The following is a 25,708-nucleotide window of genomic DNA, read 5'->3' on the forward strand; positions in this document are numbered from 1 at the left end:
TATATTTTTCTGTGTTGTAGTTGTACTGGACCCAGAGTACAAGACTGCATTGGCATGTTGGACAGGTAAGATATTTCACAAGTGCAGCTTTGACAAAGGACAAATTACAGTAAAATAGCAAATAAAATATTTTATGCACAGAAATAATATTTGGGAAAATAAAATAAAATAAAATAAAATAAAATAAAATAAAATAAAATAAAATAAAATAAAATAAAATAAAATAAAATAAAATAAAATAAAATAAAATAAAATAAAATAAAATTAAATTAAATTAAATTAAATTAAATTAAATTAAATTAAATTAAATTAAAATCATAGGGAGGGTTTTTGCTTTACTGGTTTATGGAAAAATCAACTTGTTTATTATCCTATGATCTTTCAGGACTCCTCTGATTGCAGCTGGGTTAATTGGGGGTCTCTTTGTGATGGTGATCATAGCTCTGGGTGTGGCCGTTTACATCCGTCGAAAGAGCATTAAGAAAAAGAGAGCTTTACGTCGTTTCCTAGAGACTGAGGTGAGAGTGGCCTGTTCTCATAAAAGTTTGATTAAATCAGTAAGCACTGACTACAACAGAAACATTCCATACATTGTGCATTATTTCTTGTGTCTCTTCTGTCTGTCACTTTGCATCAAAATCCTTCCCTGTCCACAGCTTTTTCATTCATTTAGTTTTGTTTCTTGGTGAGCTGCATGCTTAAAAATTCCACAACACACAGCCCATAAAGTATTCAGCGGAGGGCCTTCCTTAAACGTGTGGCAGGTTTGCTGGGTTAATGCATAGCCCTGTTGCCCTGGATGACTGTGCAGCCTATTAAAAAACATGGCCTGTCTATGCTGGTTTGGATAATTTGCAGGTGGAGCATCAGTGTTATAGACAGCTGTCAGCCTGAGAAGATGCCCTCTATCCAAAAGCTGACAGAGACACTCACGCACTAGAATCCTGAAATCCGTTTTAGCAAACCTGAGGCCTCTGTTCAAGTAGAAAGTGGTGTGTTTTTGTGAGGTCGAGGCGAGGTCTAGAACACCCAGTGTGTATATATATATAAAGAATATGCACATTTCTGTTTTAAACTCTTTTGAATTCCCCTCCCTGCATTTCCAGTATATGTGCATTACTCTCCCTGCATTCCAGAGTATGTGCATTACTCTTTTCTTGCATAAACAGAGGGAATGTTGAACCTGAAACATTCATTTATTCATCACGTTTCTCTTTCAGCACCACATATCTGGACAGCTCCCTCTAATGCTCAGTCTGAATGCTGGGTTTCAGCACCACATAGTGAAAGTGAAGTGAAAGTGACATTCAGCCAAGTATGGTAACCCATACTCAGAATTCGTGCTCTGCTTTTAACCCATCCAAAGTGCACATAGACAGCAGTGAACACACACACACACACCGTGAACACACACCCGGAGCAGTTGGCAGCCATTTATGCTGCGGCGCCCGGGGAGCAGTTGGGGGTTCAGTGCCTTGCTCAAGGGCACTTAAGTCGTGGTATTGAGGGTGGAGAGAGCACTGTACATGCTCAGAGTTGTACAGTTCCCACCTACAATTCCTGCCGGCCCGAGACTCAAACTCACAACCCTTCAATTGCAAGTGCCGACTCTCTAACCACTAGGCCACGACTTCCCACATAGATGGACAGTTCTACATTGTGTGTTCAGTCTGTACTTTCATAAATCAAAGTGGCATCCCTCCAGTCTGTGCTGTGATTGGTTGCACAAAGTAACAGTTAACCCCATGAATAATGGATAACCAAATTTACACATTTATAGATTGTTAAAATGTCACTATAAAAATGTATTTTCCATTATCTAAGATTGAAAGTGCTGAGTGGACTGTTTGTATAGGGTGTGCTGGGAGTTTCCTCTTTCTTTTCACATAAATAAGAACAGTGCATCCAGGGACTAAATATAATTATTTTAGCTGCTATTTAGCTGTCAAGGGTTTAATTTCTCAATTCAGAAAAACAGTAACTAAGTTGTCATTTAGCGAATACTTGTTTATGTGGTGGACAAAAGGCAAAATTCCCCTGGTGAAACCTGGTGTTAAAGGAATAGTTCACACCAAAATAATAATTCATTTAACTCCTTAATTGTTCCAAATCCATACAACTTTCTTTGTTTGTGGAGCAGAGTGTTCACACTGCTAATATATATATATATATATATATATATATATATATATATATATATATATATATATATATATATATATATATATATATATATATATATATATATATATATATATATATATATATATATATATATATATATATATATTCAATGATGGTATAACTTCTGGATGAAACTTTTAGGGCTTTGGAGTCTTTTGGTTTCAGTAATATCCTACACCACTATATTAATAATATTTAGATTTTACATTTCTAGTGCTCATATAAGCTGAAAAACACTGGCTTTTTCTTATTCAGGTCTGAAGTCTGTTTATTATGAAGTCATGCTATTAAACATGTCTGACACACACACACACACACACACACACACACACACACAGACACACAGCTCCAGCCCTAATGAAACTACAAACGCCACTTTATATTTAGCAATTATGTCTCTGTACATACTTTTCAACCTCACCTCTTCTCTACCCCTCTCATCTTCACTCTGTAAATATCTAGTAACGTCTTTCTTTTCCCTCCTGTGGTGTAATGACTGCTGCATAAACAAGCTTAATACCAACAAAAAATATGGTTAAGAGTAATAAAAAAAGAGCTTGTTTTGGAGAGCTCTTGTTTTTGTGCGTTCAGTAGTTGTGACTGAAGACTTGGTTGTTTAAGCAGTTGGTGGAGCCGTTGACACCCAGTGGTACAGCACCAAACCAAGCTCTGCTGCGAATACTGAAGGAAACTGAGCTCAAGAGAGTCAAGATTCTGGGAAATGGAGCCTTTGGCATGGTCTATAAGGTAGCACTTCTACGTTTAATGTGTGTACCTGTTAGCATTTGTTGTGTTATATGATTTGAAGGGTTGTTGACTGATTCTGATGTCTTATTTATAAGGGAATCTGGGTTCCAGAAGGAGAAACTGTGAAGATTCCTGTCGCTATAAAGATACTCAATGAAAGTACAGGACCTAAAGCCAATGTGGAGTTTATGGATGTGAGTTAATTACTTTGATTCTTATAATACCACTATAAAGTGTTGTTTGAATGTCAGTTCAGCTATAAAGGTAGACATAAAGTCAAACACAATCCCATTTACTTTCTTTCCTGGTCTTAATATCACATAATATTGTGCACATTATTCTAATAAAAAGTTTATCCTAGTTAAATAAGAAATCTAGCTTCCTTATATTACCATTTAAAACAATATTTTTTAGCAAGAAATTAATTATTTTATTCAGCAAGGAGGCATTAAATTAATATTAAATATTACAAAGGATTCCACAAAATTTTATAATAAATGTTTCTTTTGCACCATATCAGCATATTAAAATGATTTCTGAAGGATCATGTGATTTTAAAGACTGAAAAATCAGCTTTGATCACTGTAATAAATTATATCCAAAATATATATTAAAATAGAAACTAGTTATTTTAAAATGTAATATGTCACAATATTTTGTATCTGGTTTATTGGATTATTGATTTAATAAATGCAGCTTTTGTGAGCATTTTTTTTTAAATAAAACACACACGCACACACACACACACACACACACACACACACACACACACACACACACACACACACACACACACACACACACACACACACACACACACACACACACACACACACACACACACGTATATTCAGAGAGAGAGAGAGAGAGACGTTTTGAACAATGAAACCTTTAAAAGTATTAGTAATAATAAATAAATGCTAATAAATATGGAAGTGTCAATTAATATTATCATTATAAATGTTATGGCAATAGTATTTTAATTAAGTAATTACAGCCCAATAACACACATAAAATGAGCTCAATTTATTGTCAAGGTAAATGTAGTAAAGAAATGCTATAACAGGAAGCCATGATCTGTGGACAGAAGAGTCCAATAACTGCAAGAAATCACATACTACAGTATATCACGTCTCCTTTTTTTCTTGTCACTCTTTTTTTCAGTCTCTTTCTTGCTCTCCCGAGATTCAGGGAGAGGTCAGGCTACTTTAAAAAGCCATCAAAACGCAGCCTCATGTGCTGCGGCTGACTGTGATTGCCAGGGAATTTCTTTGTGTGTGTGCGCGTTTTTGTGTATTCTGTTATCTGTGCACATACATAAGCAGGCAAGATGATTCAGACCTACTCATGAAAGATCTGTATTCATCCTTGTCTTCGTTGTAACACATACATATTTATATACTATATGTGCTTTTTTGAAGGACCTTTTTCCTTTTGAAACATATAGCTAATTAAGTGAGACAGGCCAGCAGTGGCTGGCGAGGTCAGGCTCACTAATGGAGGTTATCTTCACTGTAGGAGGCAAGAGTACAATAGTATTTGCAGAGAGACTTGTTATGCTTTGTGTATGATTTATGCTTATAGAGCTGTTATGTGCTTCAAATAAAGCTAAAAATGTAAAGGGGTCATATTATTTATTTATTTTTTTGGCATTGTTTTGTGTAATGATAATGATAAGTTTTAGCCGCCACGAGTTGTTCTTGACCTTCTCTCCAACCCTTTGAATTAAATGAGCTGTTTATTTGCTATTTGTACATGAAGACTTCTGTTTAAACAGCACTATGAAATGAAGATTTGTTGTCAGCTCCAGTCAAGTTTGAACAATTCTGTCCTTAATAAATAACAACCTTTTCGCAAAGCTGCATTACATAGACATGTTCACAAGACAAATAATACATTCAAGTATGTCTGTGTTTACATTAGTGTGGTGCAGTGAGCAAATTCAACATCATAAGGAGAATTAAATGGAAAAAGAAACTATGCACCAATTTTTTTTTTTTTTTTTTTTTATAATGGCAACAGACAGATTTAAAAGTGATGAAGGGGGCAAAATTTCAGTATCCTGTACTTTGATAATCACTGTCTCAATGAATTTTTTTATATGCATTTTGCATTTTGCTAATTATATTATAGATTTTATATTATATTTTGTATAATTTGTATAATCTTCTGGCTTTCAATTCAACTAACTTCTGGCTTCAACTAATTTATTTTATTAATTATTTTAAATATTTCATAATGTAATCATAAAGAGTGCTGTAAAAATAAAGAGTACAGATTAAAGTACCTAAACTAATAATACATTTAAACAATATAAATTGCAGTCAGGTGTTTTTTGTATTTTTTAATATATAATTTTTTAATAATTTTTTTAATAAATAGCTTCAGAAAATACAAATAATGAAGAACAAAGAAAGTCATTAGTAATACAATTTCAGAAAGCAGCAATAATTAAGTTTTGATGTATCACTCTGTTCTGTCTTGGAATCTGTCTTGGGATCTCGGGGATTGTAAACAGAAGTGACAAAACATACATTTCACATTATACAAGCATTTCAATATATATATATATATATATTTTTACGCAAAGTTGGATACTTTGAAGATGTGTCTTAAAATTAATGTTTTAAAAGTTAAAACATTTCATTAGAACAGCACATTAAAATGCACACACATACGTGAGATGCTGCAAAAGATGTGAACAAAAACGATGTCTGTATAGCATGTTTGTGAAGTACTATTCTAACGTTCTTTATGAGACATTTCGGTTGTTGATGGGAAAACATCTCCAGAGAAATATTTTTATAGTGTGACTTCAACACCCTATTTTTTTCTGTTTTTGTCTTCTAGGAGGCACTGATCATGGCCAGCATGGATCATCCTCATCTAGTGCGTCTTTTGGGGGTCTGCTTGAGTCCCACTATTCAGCTGGTAACTCAGCTGATGCCCCACGGCTGCCTGCTGGACTACGTACATGAACACCAGGAGAACATCGGCTCCCAGCTGCTGCTCAACTGGTGTGTGCAGATCGCAAAGGTAAGAAGCATTTCACATGTTTGTGCAACCAGTCAGACAGTATCCCTGTAAATACTGCAGAATTTTGACTTTTGACTTCATTCTGATTCTTGATTCTGAAACCGTTATTCAATTTTTCTCTGTGTCAGATTTAAAGTAGTTGTCAGGTTTAAAGTACTTTTTACCTTTATGGACAAATATTGCAGTTCAAACATCAGTGACAGCTTTAAATTTGCGTCGCTTCTTTGCCTCAACTCCATGCATTAAAAATAATTTTATGCACACCTACACTACCTCAACACTACCTTTGCAATTAAACTCAAAAAACTTAATTAAATGACATTTGAATAAGATCTCCTGTGGCAAAGATCTTTTGAGAGTAGTTTTCCCATCTTCCAGTAATCGGACGAGCATATACTTTGGCCATGTTCAGGGCAATGCTGTCATTTCAGATCGCTCAAACAAACAGAGTGTTGTTTTAATAGCACCACAGTATTTTCAAAGTAATATCAGTCTTTCAACGTTTGGTATGTACTGCACATCAAGCAGAAGTAGGATAAAGTATTTTAGTACACACACACACACACACACACACACACATTTGTGCTTGTATTTTCCTTTATTCACTAAGATCATGTTAATTAAAAAAAAAAATGTTTCTAGTGTACAAATTCTTTTGTTGGTCTGCTGCGTAATATTATATTAAAGGTGCTGGGTAAATGAAGGCAACATGTATTTTAAAGGCATTCATCAGTCTTCATTTCAGCTTTTAATTGAAAAAAACTGACCATCTGTGACTTTTCAACTGAGTTGTTGAACACTTTATAGCTGTGTATTTTTTTTTTTTTTTTACAAATACTGAAGCAACACTGCCTTATAATTAAGGTCATGAAATTATAAAAATATTTCAATATATGGACATAATGGACTGCGATATTTGGTTCTTAATATAGCACTGAAGCACAGAACTTTCTGCAACATTAGTCCTTATATAATTTTTTTGTTTAATTTACTTTTTAAATAATTGCTGGAGAAGTCATGTAAAAGTCAATGGAGATTCTCTGAGTTGTATTTCACAGCTTTCCTGTTTAAGTTACCTCTGTTCCACTGCCGTAGAGCTGGTCATTTAATCTGTCTGTTGTAAATGGATTGGCTGAGTTCAAGAGATGTGTGCTGGTTTGTTGTAACTCAGGGCTTTGGGCTTTACCTTAATGGCACCTATTAATCAGGTTGTAGGTTGAGCAAACTGCTCGACAACCTTGCCTATTCCTGCCTTGGAATTCTGCTGGTGACTCAGACACGCTGCTAGAGGTTTTCCCGGTCACGCTGTGAAAAGTTTAAATGCTGTTGCCGGCCAAATTCTCATTGAGCTGCCAAACTGCTCCAGCACACAGTGAAATAATGACCTCGGCATGAGGATGAGATTACACTCATTATGAGATGATGTATTTAAAGCAGGTTACGTGCTTCAGTTTTTAACTGAAATGTTAACAAGTGTGAATCCACATCACATTGGTAGGTTCAATCTTCCAAGCAATAGCAAGTGCAACAAACTAGCTCTTCTTGATCATAAGACATTTCAGTTGACCAATCAGAAGTGGCGTTAACCCCCTGTGCACTACAGTTATGACAATGGGCAGACATCCAACACACAAGCACCTTTTCCATCAGCAGCTCAGTACTGCGCCTACAGTTGTTCTTTTATCTTACAAGAGGCAGTTTAAATGATGCAAATGTTATAATTGATATTTTCCACCCTCAGTATTACAGAGCTATTCATAATTTTCCAAAAACATCATTTTTCTTATGCACAATAAGGCATTTTCTGTAATTTTGTTTCTTTTTGTCTGCCATCATGAGTGCTTTCTTTGAAAAGTGTTTCACCAGTTAGGAACCCCATAGAAATTTCCCATTGTGCCAAAGGGATCTTCTTCCAAGATTCACTCTTTTGCATACTCTGTGTGTTCTCCTGAGATGCAGGATTGGTAAACCGGAGTATATTGTGAATACCTCAGTGTAATTTCCCTGCACAGTTGGCTTTCTCTTGCTTCAGGCGTATCTCCTTTGGCCTCATTAAAGAGCTTCAGGTCCCAGAGACCTCTTATTCATTCCATCTTTCATTCATCTAATGCCTTTCTGTGGAGAATCCAAATGAGAAGCTTATCTTGGTTTCTATGACACATTTGCATACAGGTAAACCTACTGTTGTTGATTTTTTATATTGCAGAGCAGTACCTACTTATGGCTTTCCAGACTGACTCCTATATAAAAACTCTGCTAGATGGGCTATCGACATATATTTTCCATATTTAATCACAAAAGGGACTTTTTCTGTTTTTTCCACATAATAAGATGATTAACGATATTAACTGTGTTCCGGTATGTTTAGGTTTCAAATGGTTTTACATATGTTTGCTTCACATTTCTGCATGAATCTATGTTTAATTTCGAAGTATCATTTTAACAGTCACTATGAGATATTTTTGAGCTTTAGACTTATAAATAATTTAGTAATGTTGATTTTTGTACAAAAAAGTTAGAAAACTGTCAACATTTTCTTTCTTTCTTTCTTTCTTTCTTTCTTTCTTAATATACTTACTAGCACATTTATTTATTGTAATTTCCTCGTTGCAATGTTGAAACAGTGACATGGATTTAAACTTAACAAAAGGTATCTGTACACTTTATATATACAGTAAATACCTACTAATACCAATGATATTATGTTGGTTAGAGGGACACAGGAGCAAATACACCAGTGGATTCTGCTCAGCTGAAGTATCATACAGGTAATGTGGTTTCTAACAGATTAGAGGAACTGCTAAACGAAATTTTTCATGAGCCTCTTAGAAGGACTCCACACATGAGTGTGTAAATATCCGTTTGTCTGTTACAATGTAGGATTTCATCTGTAGAGTTTGGGGTTGTGTAAGCTGTTGACACCACTAGTGACACTGGGCTTAATTTGTAGATAATTGCAGTTTGTAATTGGAACGAAAAGCCAAGGCCATGTCAGCCAGAGTGTCACTGAAATTGTAGCCATTACCAGAAACGAAACATGGAAATTAATGGCATTCTGGTTTAATTTGCACCTTCATCTTTTCAGGGCATTTAATCTTAGCCTCTCCTTCTCTTGGGACTCAAAGAAATGTGAGAGAGGTTCTAGAACCTTTCCTTACAGCCCACAATTACTCTCTCTAACATTTCTCAAAACCAAACGGTAATCATTTCTAACCTCCTTTTGTGTACCTTTTGGTAATGAACTCAGAGAATGCAACTATTTTCTTTTATTTTTTTACTCTCCATGGTTTTAGATTGAGTTAACTGTAATAACCATGAGCCAAAGCCGAACTCTGAAGTTTTGGTATTGTAATATTAATAACCACATTTTCTCTTTCCTTTTTTATTTGTTTCTACCTTCTCAAAAAATCAGGGTTACTCCGTGATATTTACTCTTCTAAATATCAAAAAGATTTATTGTTTTATTACCTGAGTGGTGACATTTCAGAAGATGCCATGAGAGGGGGCAGTGGGACGCTTTGGGAATAGAGGAGCTCACCTCTGCTCTTCAGATCTGGACATTCTCTTTTTTTTTGTTCAAAATCTGCCCAGACATAATCCTGAAAACCTTGTTTAAATGGATACTGACTTACGTGATTCTCTTTTTCTATGCTCTGTCCCATTCTTTTCACTTATTCATTTTTGTGTTTTACATTGGAGAACTACATTAATGTTGTCAGTCTTTTCCTGTTTTTTTTTTCTTTATTTCATCGTAAGCTGCATCATTGCCAGTGAGTCTATTTCTCTCAAAACCTATTGTACTGTTAGATAAGTGCCCTATTTTGCATCTGAAACAGTGTGTTCCTGTACAGTATAGGTGTCATTTGAGACCCATCCAGATGATGGACAGTCTCACTGCTGTGCTCTTGTCAGTCCACAGGTTTAGGGTAAAGACAAAACTCACAATGTCTCTGGAAAACAGTGTTATGCTTCAGGAGACTTTTATATTTGTATTACCAGTGCACAGTATGTAGTATGTTTCAGTATGTAGAGTTTATTAGTGCAGTTCCTGTATTATTCATGCATGTTTAGGGGATACAATTGCTCTAAGTGCAGTCCTTTTGGTTTTGATATATACAAACATGTTTATTTGTGAGTGATAGCAAATGGATAACTCGAACAAAACAAGCACTCAGTCATGCACACAGAATGATTTCAGCGATTTCAAATTTGTTTATTTCTTGTAGTTGACCACTGCATGTACCATATGGTTACGTATAACTTGTGTTTCTTAAACATGCTTTTGTTTATTGTGTATTTTATATTGTCAATAGTGTAGCAATGTACTGTATAGTATGGAGCACAGCTCACACAGAAGACACATTCAAACCAAGCCACTGCTTCCTGTTGGCCAGTGTGATGAATCTGCAGGACCATATGGTTAATGTGGTTAATGTGACTGCAGCTTTAAAAGCATGTCATCTGTATTTTTTGCATATTTGGTAAGTTTTGGTCCGATGTAGTTTGATGCCAAAAATACTTTGTCTCATATAGCTGATATAGCTTACATGAGTGCATTACCATTACATTTCCTTTGTGAGAATTGTAAATAGATTGGCATCGATTTATATGATCAGAAAGATTAGGAGTTGTTTATTAGTTTAAAGCATGTAGCATTAGCACAGAAATAAGCTAGCCTTTTGAAGGGATATTTCACCCCAAAATGAAGATTTCACCCCATGATTTACTCACTCTCAAGCCATCCTAGGTGTATAATGTTCTTCTTTCAGGCAAATACTATCAAAATTATATATATATATATATATATATATATATATATATATATATATTGACAGTGAAAGATGGTTGAAATTTTGAAGCCCTAAAAAAGAGCATCCATCATCCATCATAAAAAGTACTCCACATGGCTTCTGAAATGAATCAATGTGTTTGTTTAAGAAAAATATCCATATTGAAAATGTTATAAACTCTAGTCTCTAGCTTCCGCTTACTGTCATACGCTCATTCACGAGAGAGAGGTGTTTCAGCAGTTAATGTAGGATTTAGGTGTAGCATAAGCCCTGGTGAGAAGTAATGAAGTTAGAAGGGCAGAGGAGAGAAAAACAAACACCGGTTACGAATTAGAAGTACAAATTTCTATAAAGAAAAAAAAAACTTTGTTCTAATAAAACTAGCATATTCTCACCGGAGCCTATGCTATGCTATATTTCCTCTGTCATCTGCTTGGGTACCAGTCTCTCATGAATGCTTGTACATCACACTTACACAAACGTATTGCTTCACTTCAGAAGGCCTTTATTACCCGAGTCGTGTGGAGTACTTATTAAGGTGGATGGGTGCACTTTTTTTGGGTTTCAAAATCTGAATCCCCATTCACTGCCATTATAAAGCTTAGAAGAGGCAGGAATATATATATATATATATATATATATATATATATATATATATATATATATATATATATATATATATATATATATATATATATATATATATATATATATATATATATATATATATATATATATATATATATATATTATATTTTATATATATAACTCTGATTGTATTTATCTGAAAAAAGAAAGATGTAAGATCGCTTGAGGATGGGTAAATCTTGGGGTAATTTGAATTATCCCTTTAAGAGTAAAAATGAATGATAAAATAAATGTTAAAATAAATGTATATATATATAAAATAAATAATAATTTAATAATGACTGATTCACTTTGAATTTGCAAGAGTTCTAAGTCTGTAAATATCTAAGTTCATAAAATAAACATCTAATTATTTGGAGCAATATTGGAGCAATTTTTTTCTTCCCATTTTGGAGTTTCATTATTTTCCCTAAATAGAGAGATGCTGCCTTCAAGGCATTTCAGAATGATTGCATTTTTGAGATGAGCACACACAAATACAACAGAATCTACTGTAAATGTATTTTTGAATGAAGTCTTTTTGAATCTGAGGATTTTCATTAAAAAATGGTGGATGGCAATTCCTTTTGATCAATTAATTTTGTATACTGTATTTCTTCTGTGTGTTCTTGTAGAATAGTAATATAGTTGACAGTCCATATTACCCATCTTTTTTGGGTCAATATCATAGGTTTCTATGTGTCCTTGCGGTATGTTTTATGCCAGTCCTCTCTGTCACTTTCCGTTCCCATTGTGATGCTGAGTATGGCTTCTCTCTCGTTCCAGCCCACTTCCTCTTTCCACCCTTGTCAGCATTATTGTCTGCAGAATTAAGCATGCTTTCACCATAGTGCCTGTGTTTTTTTTTTCACTCTCTAATTAGTTTCAAATAATCAAGTGAGTCTAATTTTGTTATTTGTCTATTCAGAGGTGAGAATATGTTGTAATAGGGCACTGAGGGACCCTCTTCCCTTCCGTTCCACAGAAACTTTAACCTTTATTAATGCACACATAAAAGCTGGTGCATAAAAGAGTGAGATGAGGAGTCGCTCTATGAATGCCCCCGAATGCACCTCATGCCAGCACTAAGTCTCGCTCCCTGGATTGGCATGCAGATGGCTTGTTATGCTAAATGCAGGCGGCGTTTTGATTAGGTTACTCGTACTTTCATCTGGGTGCTCTCAAACAGTGGACACAAAGGACTGCTCTTTGCTGCCTGTTTTATCCATGCGGTCTCTTTCTCTCTGTTTTCAAGTGAAGTTAAAGCTCTGAATATACAAAAAAGCTTGAGCCTCCTAAAAGCAATGGATGCTCCTAAAAATGCATTACAACATCCAAGGAAGCATATTATAAATGGAGAAATTTCTTCATTAGCATTTCCATGCGCATAACCATCTAAACCTTGAAACCTTGGCAACAACCACAGTAGTAATTAATATAATATAAAATAATAATATAACACAGTAAATGACTTATTGCCCCTGTATTCTTATCTGATTGTGTTTACTTATCAACCTTCACTCCTGTCCATTCAAAATTACTTTATTTACAGTATTAATACATGTTTCTGATCTCTTATGCAAAATTAGAGAAATGTTTCATTACCTCTGCAGTTAATGGGTGCCGTCAGAATGAGGGTCCAAATAGCTGATAAAAACATCACAACAATCCCCAAAATCACTCCAGTCCATCAGTTACCGCCTTGTAAAGTGACAACCTACAGCATGTGTTTGTAAGAAACAAATCCTTCATCAAGACGTTTAGCCAACATAACTGTATAGCCATCATTATGTATTAACAGATGTCAGTAATAAATTACAAATGTTTCAGACCAATCAGCCAAAACAGTACAAGTAACAGCAATTTTATTACATGTATTTATTTGGCTACTTCAGGAGAGCCAGCATGGAGCTACGCCAATGCAATTACAGTGCAGTGAAATGAAAGTGTATTTAAAACAGATTACTTCTGGGACTTGACAGTCAACCAATGGAAATGCTGAATACTACAATCCTCAGCATACCTGAGCCAAGTAGTATTCATTCTGTCCTGTATCTGTTTAAAAGAATTAGAAATCCATGGAGCGTGTAAGACATTAAACACTTGATCCTTTAGTACTAAAGCAATGGTCATGGCGAAAGGGAAGAGCGGAACAAGCCTGAGGGAATTAATTTCAGTTTAATGGTTAATAAAAAATAAACGGATGGTTTGTAAGTCTATGGAAAGATGCTGCTCATCTAGAATAGTGCTGTGTAATTTGTCATATGAGAGATGCTGGGCTTGCACTGCTGTTGACACAGTTATGATTTGGAGTGGGTAAGTTTTATTGCTGTTAAGTGACTGGAGAATGTGCATATTATACATGCTAAATTAGAGAATAAACTGTAAGAAATGGGGATAGGGACATCTGAAGCCAAGTTCTCCATTTACAGTAAATATTGTTCTATCTGTAAAAGAGTGACAAAAAGAACCATATTCATAATAAATGAATCAATAAATCTAGATATCTTTCATTATTAAACTTAGCTTAATCTACTAATTAAACCTACTTCTTTATTTTCATTTTTTTTCTGTTGCATAGTTGTAAAATATATTAAAACAGAAAACAGCTGTTTTAAACTGTAATGATATTTCACAATATTTGCGTTTCAGAGGGTAGTGTACACTTAACGCATATTTCTTTGTAAACAAGTTTGAAAATGTATCAAGATATGTAAAAATATATCCTGATATTTAATGTTGACCTGTTAGGTTGTATACAGATAGTAATAAAACGTTTCTAATACAGTACAGTACACTTTTTATTAATACAGTAATTGAAAAGCGTCAGTTGGAAAAACTTTTGCACTGTTTCATACTGTGGCCTTGGTGTGTGTGTGTGTGTGTGTGTGTGTGTGTGTGGCTGGTGATCGATCGGTCCATGATTCACTCTCTCAGTGTCAGGTGTCTGCTCCTTGGTTCAATTCTCACATTTGTCTGTAATGTTGAAAAGTTTCAGGGCAAAATGCATTGTAGTACAATGTGCTTACTTTTGTCTGCCTTCTTTTCTGTTGCTGCTGTCTAAATAATTGTGAGCAGCACTTAGGCAAAAAAAAAGAGATAGACATATTGTCTATGAAACGGTGGGCAATGTGGCAAATGGAACAGTCTATTACAGAGAACTGTTTCTCACTTTTCAGACATTTACTGTTTTGAACACAGCCTGATGGTCACTGATATCTTCAATTTAATTTTGTGTTCATAATAAAAACATTGGAAATATTCAGACCAGTTCTACCATCATGATTCTCATCTTTTTTTTTTTCTCAATACAAATGGACACTTGAAACGTTTTTGTTGTCCCTTGGGGTGTATTATTGAACTTTTCTTGGTGAAATATTACTGAGTGAAATGAAAGCAATTTTATATCACTGTGCCTTTCAATATTTTTCACAGTAAATATGAGCAGCAAAAGAAACACAACTTGCAAGGGACAATTGCTGTCTTCAGAATTTCAAACATGTCAATTTGTTTGCTACACAATGTTATACGTTTTAATGCTTCTATTTCTGGTAAAAAAAAAAAAAAAAAAAATCTGTTGTTTTAAGTGCAATATTTCTGAAACATCACTGTCACAATTTGGGTATAGACAAGTAAGGATGTTTGTAAAGATCTGAAAAATATTGTTTTACCAGAAAAAAAAAAATTGTTTTTACTTCAAATGCAGCTAATTTAGTTTTCAGTTTTTGTGAGATGAATATTCTTAACAGACTTCTGCTCTTCTGAATGTACTGATTCATAGTTGTTTTTGTGATAATCATAGTTTTTTTGGTTAGAAGTCCTTAGATCTCCTCTTTGGCAGGGTATGATGTATCTGGAGGAGAGGCGGCTGGTGCACAGGGACCTCGCAGCACGTAATGTCCTGGTGAAATCTCCAAACCACATCAAGATCACTGATTTTGGACTTGCTCGACTGCTGGATGCTGATGAAAAGGAGTATAATTCAGATGGAGGGAAGGTAAGAGTTTAAAACCCGAGACACACTGATTTGAAATCATTGAACTTTACATTTTTATTATTTAATTTGATTTAATGTGATTTTGTAATTCATATGGTGGATTGGATACCAAACCATTAATCAATGTTAATCTATGAGAATGGTAGTTACTTGATTGTAATTCTAATTTCTACTTATACTGCAGTGCATTTTTTTTCTAATGCATGATTGCATTATTATATAGCTGATCACATCCTAATGAGAATTCTCTCTTATGCAGATGCCTATCAAGTGGATGGCCCTGGAGTGCATTCATTACAGAAAGTTCACACATCAGAGTGATATATGGAGTTACGGTGAGTAAAACACTTTTAGAGTGTCCTATTTTATTATTATTATTATTATTATTATTTAGTTTTGTTTGTTTGTTTGTTTGAAAGAGCTCAATACTTTTATTCAGCAAAGATGCAGTAATTGATTAAAAGTGACAACAAAGACGTGTAATCTTTCTGTTTACAGAAATAAATGTACCGCGGTTTCCACAAAAAATATTAAGTAGCTCTACTTAACTGTTTCTTGAGCAGCAAATCAGCATATTAAAATGATTTCTGACTGATCATGTGACACTTAAGACTGGAGGAATGATGCTGAAAATTCTACTTTGAATCACAGGAATAAACTTACGTTTTTAAAGTTAATTAAAATAAAATAAAAAGCTTTGGTGAGCATAAAATACTTTTTTTCAATACCGACCCCAAACTTTAACACTCTGTTGGTATCTGGGTAATCTGAATATGACATAATATTGTCCATAGAATATAAATAAATTTCAAATTATGCATTATTTTACAGATTTCAGGTTTTAAAATTGCAGATTTGCTGTACATTGTGTAATATTTTATATAATGCAATATTTTAAATTAAATTAATTGTTATATATTATTATATTTATTTTTCTATATTTTTATTTTAATAAAACTATTTTGATAGTATAGTATTGACAATTGATAGATAAAACGTTATAAAAGCACATTAAAATAAGATACAATTACAAAATATAAATACTATTTTTTATATATAATAATAGAAAAATAAAATGCATTTGGTGCATGTGGCATAGCTTAATTTTATTTATTTTTTTATATATAGAACATGATGTGTTGACTTTATATATTGTCATTCAGGGGTGACTATCTGGGAGCTGATGACGTTTGGAGGAAAGCCCTACGATGGGATTCCCACACGTGATATTCCAGACATCTTGGAGAAGGGCGAGCGTTTGCCCCAGCCGCCCATCTGCACCATAGACGTCTACATGGTGATGGTCAAATGTGAGTGTCACGCAGAACCCTGAATGTGATCAGCAGCTCAAATGCTTCAGAATGACACTAGCACGCTAGCACACAAATGTCTTATATTCAAATAGTACACTTGTCTGGTGTACCATTTGATTGATACTGAAAGGCAATTGAATTCTAACCTATGACAATAACTTTATTGCCCACAAAACAGAATTACCATGATTTTTCCATGCTATAGTTTTTCTGCTAACACAGTGATATTTTATTTAGCTCAAGATACATGCAGTCATGTGGTTTTTAGCCCAGTCGCTCACCATGTTTTGCCAGCCAGTCTTGGGGACTGTGGAAATAAGCAGCTGGGTGAGCGCTGGGGTTTCTCAGCTGGTTCAATCAAATAAACCAGAGAGATGAAATGAGACGCAGATTGAACCCATTAATTCTAATTACATTTTGACTGTAAGCTGTTGTTTGTGATTCTGCTCCCTGTGACATCTGTAACCCCACGGACAATGAAATGCAAAATATTGATGGAGATGAAACGTGGTGTGATTGCGTGAGTAATTGCTGCTCATTTGGATAATGTGTTGGAGTGTGAAAACTGACAGGAAATTAATTGGGAGGAAATAAGGAGCAGGCTGCTGCAAGGTGAGGGCATGTTACTTCCTGTCAGACGCATATTAGAACTTTCAGTAATTTGGTGAAAATTCTAACTCTGATATGAAAAATCTATCTATCTATCTATCTATCTATCTATCTATCTATCTATCTATCTATCTATCTATCTATCTATCTATCTATCTATCTATCTATCTATCTATCTATCTATCTAAAAAAATGAATTTGTGCAACTGCATTACACTATCCATAAAAACTGTGTATATGACAAATGCAGTTACTACTTGGCATTTCTTACTGTCTTCACCTCCAGGCTGGATGATTGATGCTGATAGTCGGCCTCGGTTTAAAGAACTCGCTGCAGAGTTCAGCCGCATGGCACGAGACCCTCAGAGATACCTCGTCATACAGGTGAGAATACGACTATTTTTGTATTACATGTCACCTTGAAAATCAATACTTTTGTCCTACACCACCCATTTAACTCAAGGTGATCGCAGAGTATGATGGTGTCATTTTTGCTCTCAGGGGGACGATCGCATGAAGCTGCCCAGCCCCAATCACAGTAAGTTCTTCCAGAGTCTTCTAGATGAGGAGGAGCTGGATGACTTGATGGATGCTGAGGAGTACTTGGTTCCTCAGACCTTCAATATCGCTACTTCTTCTCACACATCAAGACCACCAATGGATACCAGTAAGGTAAGAATAGCTTTTTGCTTCCTTTACAGTTCTCTTGATGAAGTGATCAAATGTATACCTTAAATGAAGTGCAATTCATTTAAAATAAATAAAATATTTTACGGTGTGGCTTTTTTTTTTTTTTTCTTTAATCATTTTATTGTACACTACATGTCCGAACTTTGTAATAGTTATGATTTTCTTTTTTTTTTTTGAAAAAAGTATCTTATGTTCACCAAGGCTGCATTTATTTAATCAAAAATACAAATATAAATTGTAATATTGTGAAATAACTTTTTACAATTGAAAACACATCTTCTGTTTGAATATATTTTAGAATGTAATTTAGTTCTGTGATGCAATGCTGATTTTTCAGCATCATTACTCCAGTCTTCAGTGTCACATGATCCTTAAGAAATCAGTACAAAATATGTAAGCAATAAGGTACGAGAGGCCATGCTTTATAGTGAATAAGTCATGACTGAAGGGCATTGTTAAGCACAACATGAAGCAAAAAAAAAAAAAAAAAAAAAAAAAATATATATATATATATATATATATATATATATATATATATATATATATATATATTTGCTTCATGTTGTGCTTAACAATGCCCTTCAGCCATGACTTATTCACTATAAGTAAGTAAATTCATTAAATGCAGTCCTGCTACAAAAAAAAAATAAAAAAAAATAAAAAAATAGTTCCTGACAACAATAATAAATGGCAAGAAACTATTCCGGTGTAACATGCCTTATCTTATACAGTTCAAATAAAGACATAGAATAGGTACAGTTCTCAACTGCTGTGTGATTTTTTAATTTTTTTTATGCCATATATGATATTTTTGCACACATTCATCTGCTTATCTCTCAGCATGATAACATTTCTGTTTTCTGTCATTTAGTTTAAAACAAACCAATTTGTGGCACAGTGTGAGTTTGCAAACATCATTATGGTGTAAATTAATGGACATACAGTACCATACTTGTAACAGAAAAAAAGCTTTATCTTGCTGAAATACTTTATACATAGAATAGTTTTGACGCTGTATTGATTGCTGCTAAGGATGTGATACATAGAACCCTTGGGGGAAGTGGTCATAGTTGTGTTTTAATATAATTGAACCACAGCTGTTGACCAATCAAAATGAAGGACTGGAACTACAGTAGATACAAAGACTGTGAGTCTACGGTTAGGATTATCTGTTTAACAGCAGTTTAATAAGGAATTAACTAGTTTGTCCAATTAAAGACAGCTGGGGAAGAAGAGGGGGTAGTAGTATTTGGAAAACCTGTTTTGAAGCAAAAATATCTATACTTAACTATCCAGAAGCATTCCCATTCATGTCAATGGAAGTTGTTTAGTCAGTTATCTTTGCTTATGGGAACACAATTGGGCAGGCAGAAAAGGACAATTTGCCGAAAATGTACTCAGCCTCAGGCCATACAAGAGAAAGAAGAGTTTGTTTCTTCATTGAAACTGGGTTAGAGAAATTTAGCATCACATCATTTGCTCACCAATGAATACTCTACAGTGAATGGGTGCCGTCAGAATGAGAGCTCAAACAGCTGATAAAAACATCACAATAATCAACTTATTTATTAAGAAGTTTATTGGTGAAAACATTACAAAACACTTTTATACAAATATGTTGGTGGAGAGGACAACAAGGGATTGACGTTTATTCACTTGAGGAAGTGTTAGTTTGCATTATGTACTCATATTTTGGCCAGAAGCAACAGTAAAAAAAAAATCTGTTCATGATGAAGAAACTCATCTACATCTTGGATGACCTGAGAGCGAGTAAACTTTCAGAAGATTTAGGCTAAATTATTCCTATAAGAAAAATGTATAATGTAAAAAGTATATATATATATAAATATATATATATATATATATATATATATATATATATATATATAATTTTGTTATCCTGGATCATCATCACATGCATTTGGACAGCATTAGAGAGACAAAAACACATCTTTCCACATGCACTCTTAGTTTTAGTACAAAATTTTATTTTCTAGCAGTGACACCCCCTACAATTTTCAACCACCCTTTTATTTGTGATTGAGCACTATCATTATAAAAGTAAAGATTTAGACATCTAAATGATTGCTAAATCATTGAGGAAGGTGGATGATCCATCTAAACTTTATTTTTGTTCCCCATATAGCCGCAGCTGAAGTGTCGTGAAAGAGTTTTTAGTCCAGAAGACGGGATTGGAGCTTGTTCTCATGATTCTTCTGGTACAGCGAGTGGCATCTTCATTCCCTTAAGCACACAAGGTGCAGGTCTCGATGCGCTTGAGGAACAACACTGTAACGGGAGCTTGAAAAAACAGCCCATGTCTGCTGGAGATGACTGTGATGGCCAGCGCTACAGCGCAGACCCAACTGTCTTTTTCGGAGAAAGGAATCCGAAGGCCACTGGTGAAGATGGTTACATGAGTCCTATGAACAAATCAGCCTCAGGTAAAATAAAAAAGAGAGCAATTCGAAATATCCAGTGTCCTTTTTGAGGAGTTGCATTCAAAATATGTTAGCAAAAATATGTGTGGGAATGTGCATGTCGCTTTTGGGTATTACTGGGAATTAGTTTGGTGTAAATCAGCTCTGAAAGTCTTTTATTACACATTCTCTGGTCGATAATATTGCGGCCATTCCATTTAAACCTCAGATAGTTTAAAACAAAAGGGTGTCTGGAGTAAAACATTAATCCAGTGTGGTGGGTTGAGTAGGATGATAAATCAATAGATTCTGAGTTCCTCCATTACAAATTTTGGCAGCAGTTAATGGTCTCATCCTTCACCTCAAGAGGCCTCAAACTAAGGAGTGCCAATGAATTGTGGGTGGTTAACTACAACAGTTAGGCTACTCACAGTTTTTATGCTAGTATCAGTAGTTAAACTACAGCCAGTAGCTAACTGTAGCTATTTAAGGATACTTAAATTTGAAGGCCATTCAAAAGTTTGGGGTCAATAAAATGTTTTATGCTCACCAATGCTGCATTTAATAAAAATCAGTCAAAACAGTAATATTGTAAAAATAATATATATATATTAAAAGCTACTTTATTTTAAAAACTGAAAAAGATAGATAAGTAAGTAGTGTTGCTACTTTTGGTGACCATATTTACATCATAAACAATAAATGTTCATGTTCTTTTTTAAGCCTTTACTCTGATGATGTCCACATGCTCCACAGCTGAATGAATATTTCTGTACACATGTAATCAGCATATTTGAAATAAACTAACACTGATGTTCTCTTCTGGAAATACTAGAGACATTGCTTATTTATTATGCGAACAGTAATTTAATCAGCTCATTAATTCTCATTCATTTCCTGAACAATAGCACACAAGAATGCAATGAATTGTAAAATGTAGGTCATGAAATTTGTTCAAATGTATCGTGTTCCTTTTAATGTTTGTAAAATATCTGTCTCCTTTTCTCTTCAAAAAAAAAAAAACAGTGTTTCGTCAATAGTTCTGTCTGCATCAGTCACTCAGAATTATATTTCTTTGTATTTTCACCAATTCACGAGTGCTCGATTTATGAGGTGATTTATGCATAATATTGTTTACAAGATCCAAAATTCTGATTAATACAATCATATATCTGTTTAGATTTATGAAAGCTGGAAATTGGTCTTAATCTAGTTCATTTGTTTACATGACTTTTTGATTAAGGTAAAAATTAATCTTACCTACTATCTGACTTATACCAGTGTTGCTAACTCTATTGCTAAGTCATTTTAAAAATGTAATAAAATAAAATAAAATAGATATATTGTAAAAGCTAACATCAGAAATGCTGCCTTGGCATATATCTGAAGTAAATAGGTTGCTAAAATGAGTAAAACTTAAAATGAAAAAAAAAAGATTAATACAAATTGTGTATATATATATATATATATAAATAATGATAATAATAATAAAAAGCATTTAAAACAATTGCTAGAAATTAAAATGTAAATGAAACTGAATATAGACAGACCGACAAGATTGATTGATTGATTGATTAGTGGCAATGTTTCTTCTGTATATAAAGTATGGAGCTTTTGTCATTATGTTTTAATTTACTTTTGTTGTCTACAGCCCATTTAAGTCCTGTCGAGGAGAATCCTTTTGTAAACCAGCGGAAAAATGGAAATATTACTGCACTGGACAACCCTGGTTACCACAGCACCCCTGATAGGAAACCCAAAGGTGAGGATGAGTACATCAATGAACCCCTTTACCTCAACACATACAACAACACTAGTGGGACGAACCAGGAGATTATGAGGAAAAATGGAGCTTCCATCCCGCCACAGATGACGACAGCAGCCAACACCGCAAGTAGCCACGTTATCCTCTCAACACAAACTGGGAAAGCCCACCACCATGGCCAGGGAACACATGTTCATTTCGCTGTTCCACCTGTTCAGCCCCCCCAGACAAGATTGATGAGCCAAAATGACCAGCATTCCCAGTTGCCACACAGTGCAGATTCTAATTCCTCCAGCATGTCTGGCAATCCCTCGTTATTAACCCAAATCTCCTTCGTCAGCCAACAGATCCAACCTGGTCTGACGAATCATTCGGGCCCTTCAACTCATCCGGCTCAAGTGGCGAAATCTGCAGTCACTAGTAAAAGTATATCCGGCCTTCCCGGCCACCTTGTCTATCCAGGTAATATGCTTCAAACAGGTCATTCTGGGACCGTAGTGGTTGACAGGAAGTCAAAGAAGAATTTTGATAATCCTGACTACTGGCAGCATAGTCTACCGCCCAAGGTGACCCAACCAAACCCTCAAGATCCAACTCAAGTGTGCAAAAGCAAACATCTCTACAGGCACAGCATCCGAAGTCGCATCACAGTGGCTGACAACCCTGAGTATCTTTCCGAGTTTAACAGGAGACCGGTAACGGTTCTTCCACCTCCACCTTACCGGCACAGGAATACGGTAGTGTAAAGCCCGTGGTTCTAGAGAGCCAGATTCTTTTACCAGCACCATATGCTAAATTGGAATTACTGAGGAACAGGAAAGCTCCCAGCTTCAGGAATTACTGAAGGAGACTTGTCAGACTTTAAAGGGAAAACCGATTAACCGAAGTGCCTCTAAACTATTCCAAAAGCTATTCCATCTTTTCTATTCCAACAAATCGAATTTAATCAGATCTACTGTACATCCTTTAAAGGGGAAGTGTAAACCAAAAATGGACATTCTGTCATCATTTATTCTCCCTTATGTCACTCCAAACCTAAAATACTTTCAAACACAAATAAAGATACTGTATTTTTTTAATGAAGTCTGAGTGATTTATGTCCCTCCACTGAAAGACCATTGTACTAAAAAACTAACAAACAAACAAACAAAGTCAAATTTATTCAGTTTTTTTTAAACCATATATTTGTGGTTTGTTAAAACCTTACATTTTGATTCAATATTAATGAAAAATTTGACCAAAGATCAAAAATTTACATTCGTATCAAGTAAAAGGTCTTTACATAAATGACAGTTATTTACCTTTTTTTTCCACTTTCTTTTAGTGTTCAACAAAACTTTCAAAACGTTCATAAAGATATCGTAAAATAAATGCATATGAATTGCTTGTTCTCTTGTGTCAAGCAAGTACGGTTGAGCATACATTTACCATATTTGATAGCTGAGCTCTATGTATGTACATTGATCAGTGTTTATGAATAAAAGCCTAAATTAAATCATAACATTAAGCAATCGTGTCTCTGCAGAAGATTTAGATTAAACCTCTATATATTAATTTCTTTTGCAATATCTTTAAGTTTTGGTGATGGGACAGAAATATCTCAGATATCTTTTAAAATATCAAAATAACAATATATTTTGTTTTTCAAATATAAAGTCTTATGTGCTTTCATGGGTTAAATGATGAAAGAATATTCATTTTTGTGCAAACAAACCCTTTAAATCTCACCTCTGACTGATTCTCCTACAGTTAGGTGCAATGTAACATTGTGGACACTGGGTAAGGAATTTAAAGAAAAACAAGAAATCACACATTCTCATGTTTTTTTTTTTACTATTCTTTTTTTTAAAGGAAATGGACTTTACTATTGTTTCTTTGTGGTTTAGATCAGCTGTCTTTTTGACCACTTTCCTTCCATCTTGTATTGTTGCTGTTGATGCCGTAAGCTATATTCTCTTCCATTTTCTTGACTGAAGGACACAGATGCATTGCGAATCTAGGATCGCCCTCAAGAAAACCGGTGTACCGTAACTCTTATGTGAATGAGACAATGATGTGGATTGTAAATTGGTGCATCTTCTTGTACTTTAGTGGATTTATTAATGGACTACACTGCTATTTTGCTATTTTCAGTCATTCCGTTCTTCTTCGTGTTAAAGATCTTACCAATTTCCCCCAGTTTTGTACTCGTATATAGGAATTATTAACAAATCTGATATACAGGCAGAGAAAGAGCACATGGGCAGCCATACAGCTTCTTGAGCTAATGGGAAATAAGTGCCTTTCTCAATGGCACAAAAGCATCGGTGGACGTGACAATGGAGTGATTTGACCTGGAATCTTTAACTGCTGTAAATATATGTGAAACCAATTTGAATATTTACTACTACTGAGCCACCCATGTGCAAATAGACTCACTCAGAGCCAGGAACCATGTATTGAAAATATGTTGTTGTATTTAATTCATCTAGTAATGAATTTAACGGCAAGATCCATATATTCTGGAAGGCAATATTACAGGTGATGGAGGGCACAATACATACTCAAACTACTGATCTCCAATGGAGAATTTTACAATGTACTGTGACAGAAAATAGTTTTGTCGGAAATGTATCCTGCTCTCAGTGAGAGTGTGACTGTATTGTGGCCAGGGAGAAACTGTTCATATGTTTTATAAACTGTAATGGGCTTTTGTCATTAATTATGTCAGAGTGTCATAGCAGATAAGAAGTTGTGACTGTGCAAATTTAGTCCTAAACATACCATGCTGAAATTATGAGACTTTGATTTGCTTTCGACTGAACAGCCATGGGAGATGTAGCAAGATTTTTTTGGCTTTTCTGTTTATAATCTATTCTTTGCCTTGTACTGTTGTTTGTTTTGGGGCTATTCCAAAAGATGCATCTCATCCCTGTTGTAATTCTGTTTGATGGAATGACACAATAAAGGTCTTGTTTGAGATTTTGAACTTGTTCTTAAATTCCTACAGTCTGAGATGTGAGGGTCTTTTGTTGTTGCATGGTACGAGCACCAGCTTGTTCACAACACTTTTCAGTTGAAATCCATCATGTCTGAACTTGCCCTTACAAACACGTACCATGGTGCTATCGAATCAGATTTGCCAGCAAGTTAGATTAATATTTTTGCTGCTTCAGCTACTTTTTATCTATCTATTTATTTATTTTAATTACTATTCTTTGAACTGACAATTAGTGAGCTATTGGAATGGAAAATAATATTTAATTAAAGGAAAAGTTCATTCAAAAAGAATACCCAAGGATGTAGATGAGTTTTTTTTTTCTTCATCAGAACAGATTTTAAGACAATTAGTAATGCATTACTTGCTCACCGATGGATCATCTGCAGTGAATGGGTGCCGTCAGAATGATAATCCAAACAGCTGATAAAATCACAGTAATTCACACCACTCCAGTCCATCAATTGACATCTTGCAAAGTGAGAAGCTGTGTGTTTGTAAGAAACAAACGTGTCCATCAAAAGTGATGTGAGCTGTTTTGACAGCACCCATT

The 25,708-nt window shown here is 34.6% G+C and overlaps 1 protein-coding gene across 2 annotated transcripts in view; it reads left to right on the plus strand.

Annotated features, from left to right (window-relative positions):
* LOC132143395 (receptor tyrosine-protein kinase erbB-4-like) overlaps nt 1-25,146 on the plus strand; it is a 157,639-nt gene extending 132,493 nt beyond the window's left edge. The window contains exons 16-27 of one of the 2 annotated variants that reach the window (XM_059553570.1): nt 21-65; nt 386-518; nt 2,806-2,931; nt 3,027-3,125; nt 5,782-5,967; nt 15,226-15,381; nt 15,641-15,716; nt 16,545-16,691; nt 17,590-17,687; nt 17,805-17,975; nt 20,140-20,437; nt 22,065-25,146. In XM_059553570.1, the coding sequence (XP_059409553.1) occupies nt 21-65; nt 386-518; nt 2,806-2,931; nt 3,027-3,125; nt 5,782-5,967; nt 15,226-15,381; nt 15,641-15,716; nt 16,545-16,691; nt 17,590-17,687; nt 17,805-17,975; nt 20,140-20,437; nt 22,065-22,924 (2,395 nt within the window). In that variant the 3' untranslated portion in view covers nt 22,925-25,146. The remainder of the gene's footprint in view (nt 1-20; nt 66-385; nt 519-2,805; nt 2,932-3,026; nt 3,126-5,781; nt 5,968-15,225; nt 15,382-15,640; nt 15,717-16,544; nt 16,692-17,589; nt 17,688-17,804; nt 17,976-20,139; nt 20,438-22,064) is intronic. The other variant, XM_059553571.1, reaches the window with a different exon arrangement.
* The last annotated feature ends 562 nt before the right edge of the window (nt 25,147-25,708 follow it).

Source organism: Carassius carassius, chromosome 7 (assembly GCF_963082965.1).
Source record: "Carassius carassius chromosome 7, fCarCar2.1, whole genome shotgun sequence".
Taxonomy (NCBI): domain Eukaryota; kingdom Metazoa; phylum Chordata; class Actinopteri; order Cypriniformes; family Cyprinidae; genus Carassius; species Carassius carassius.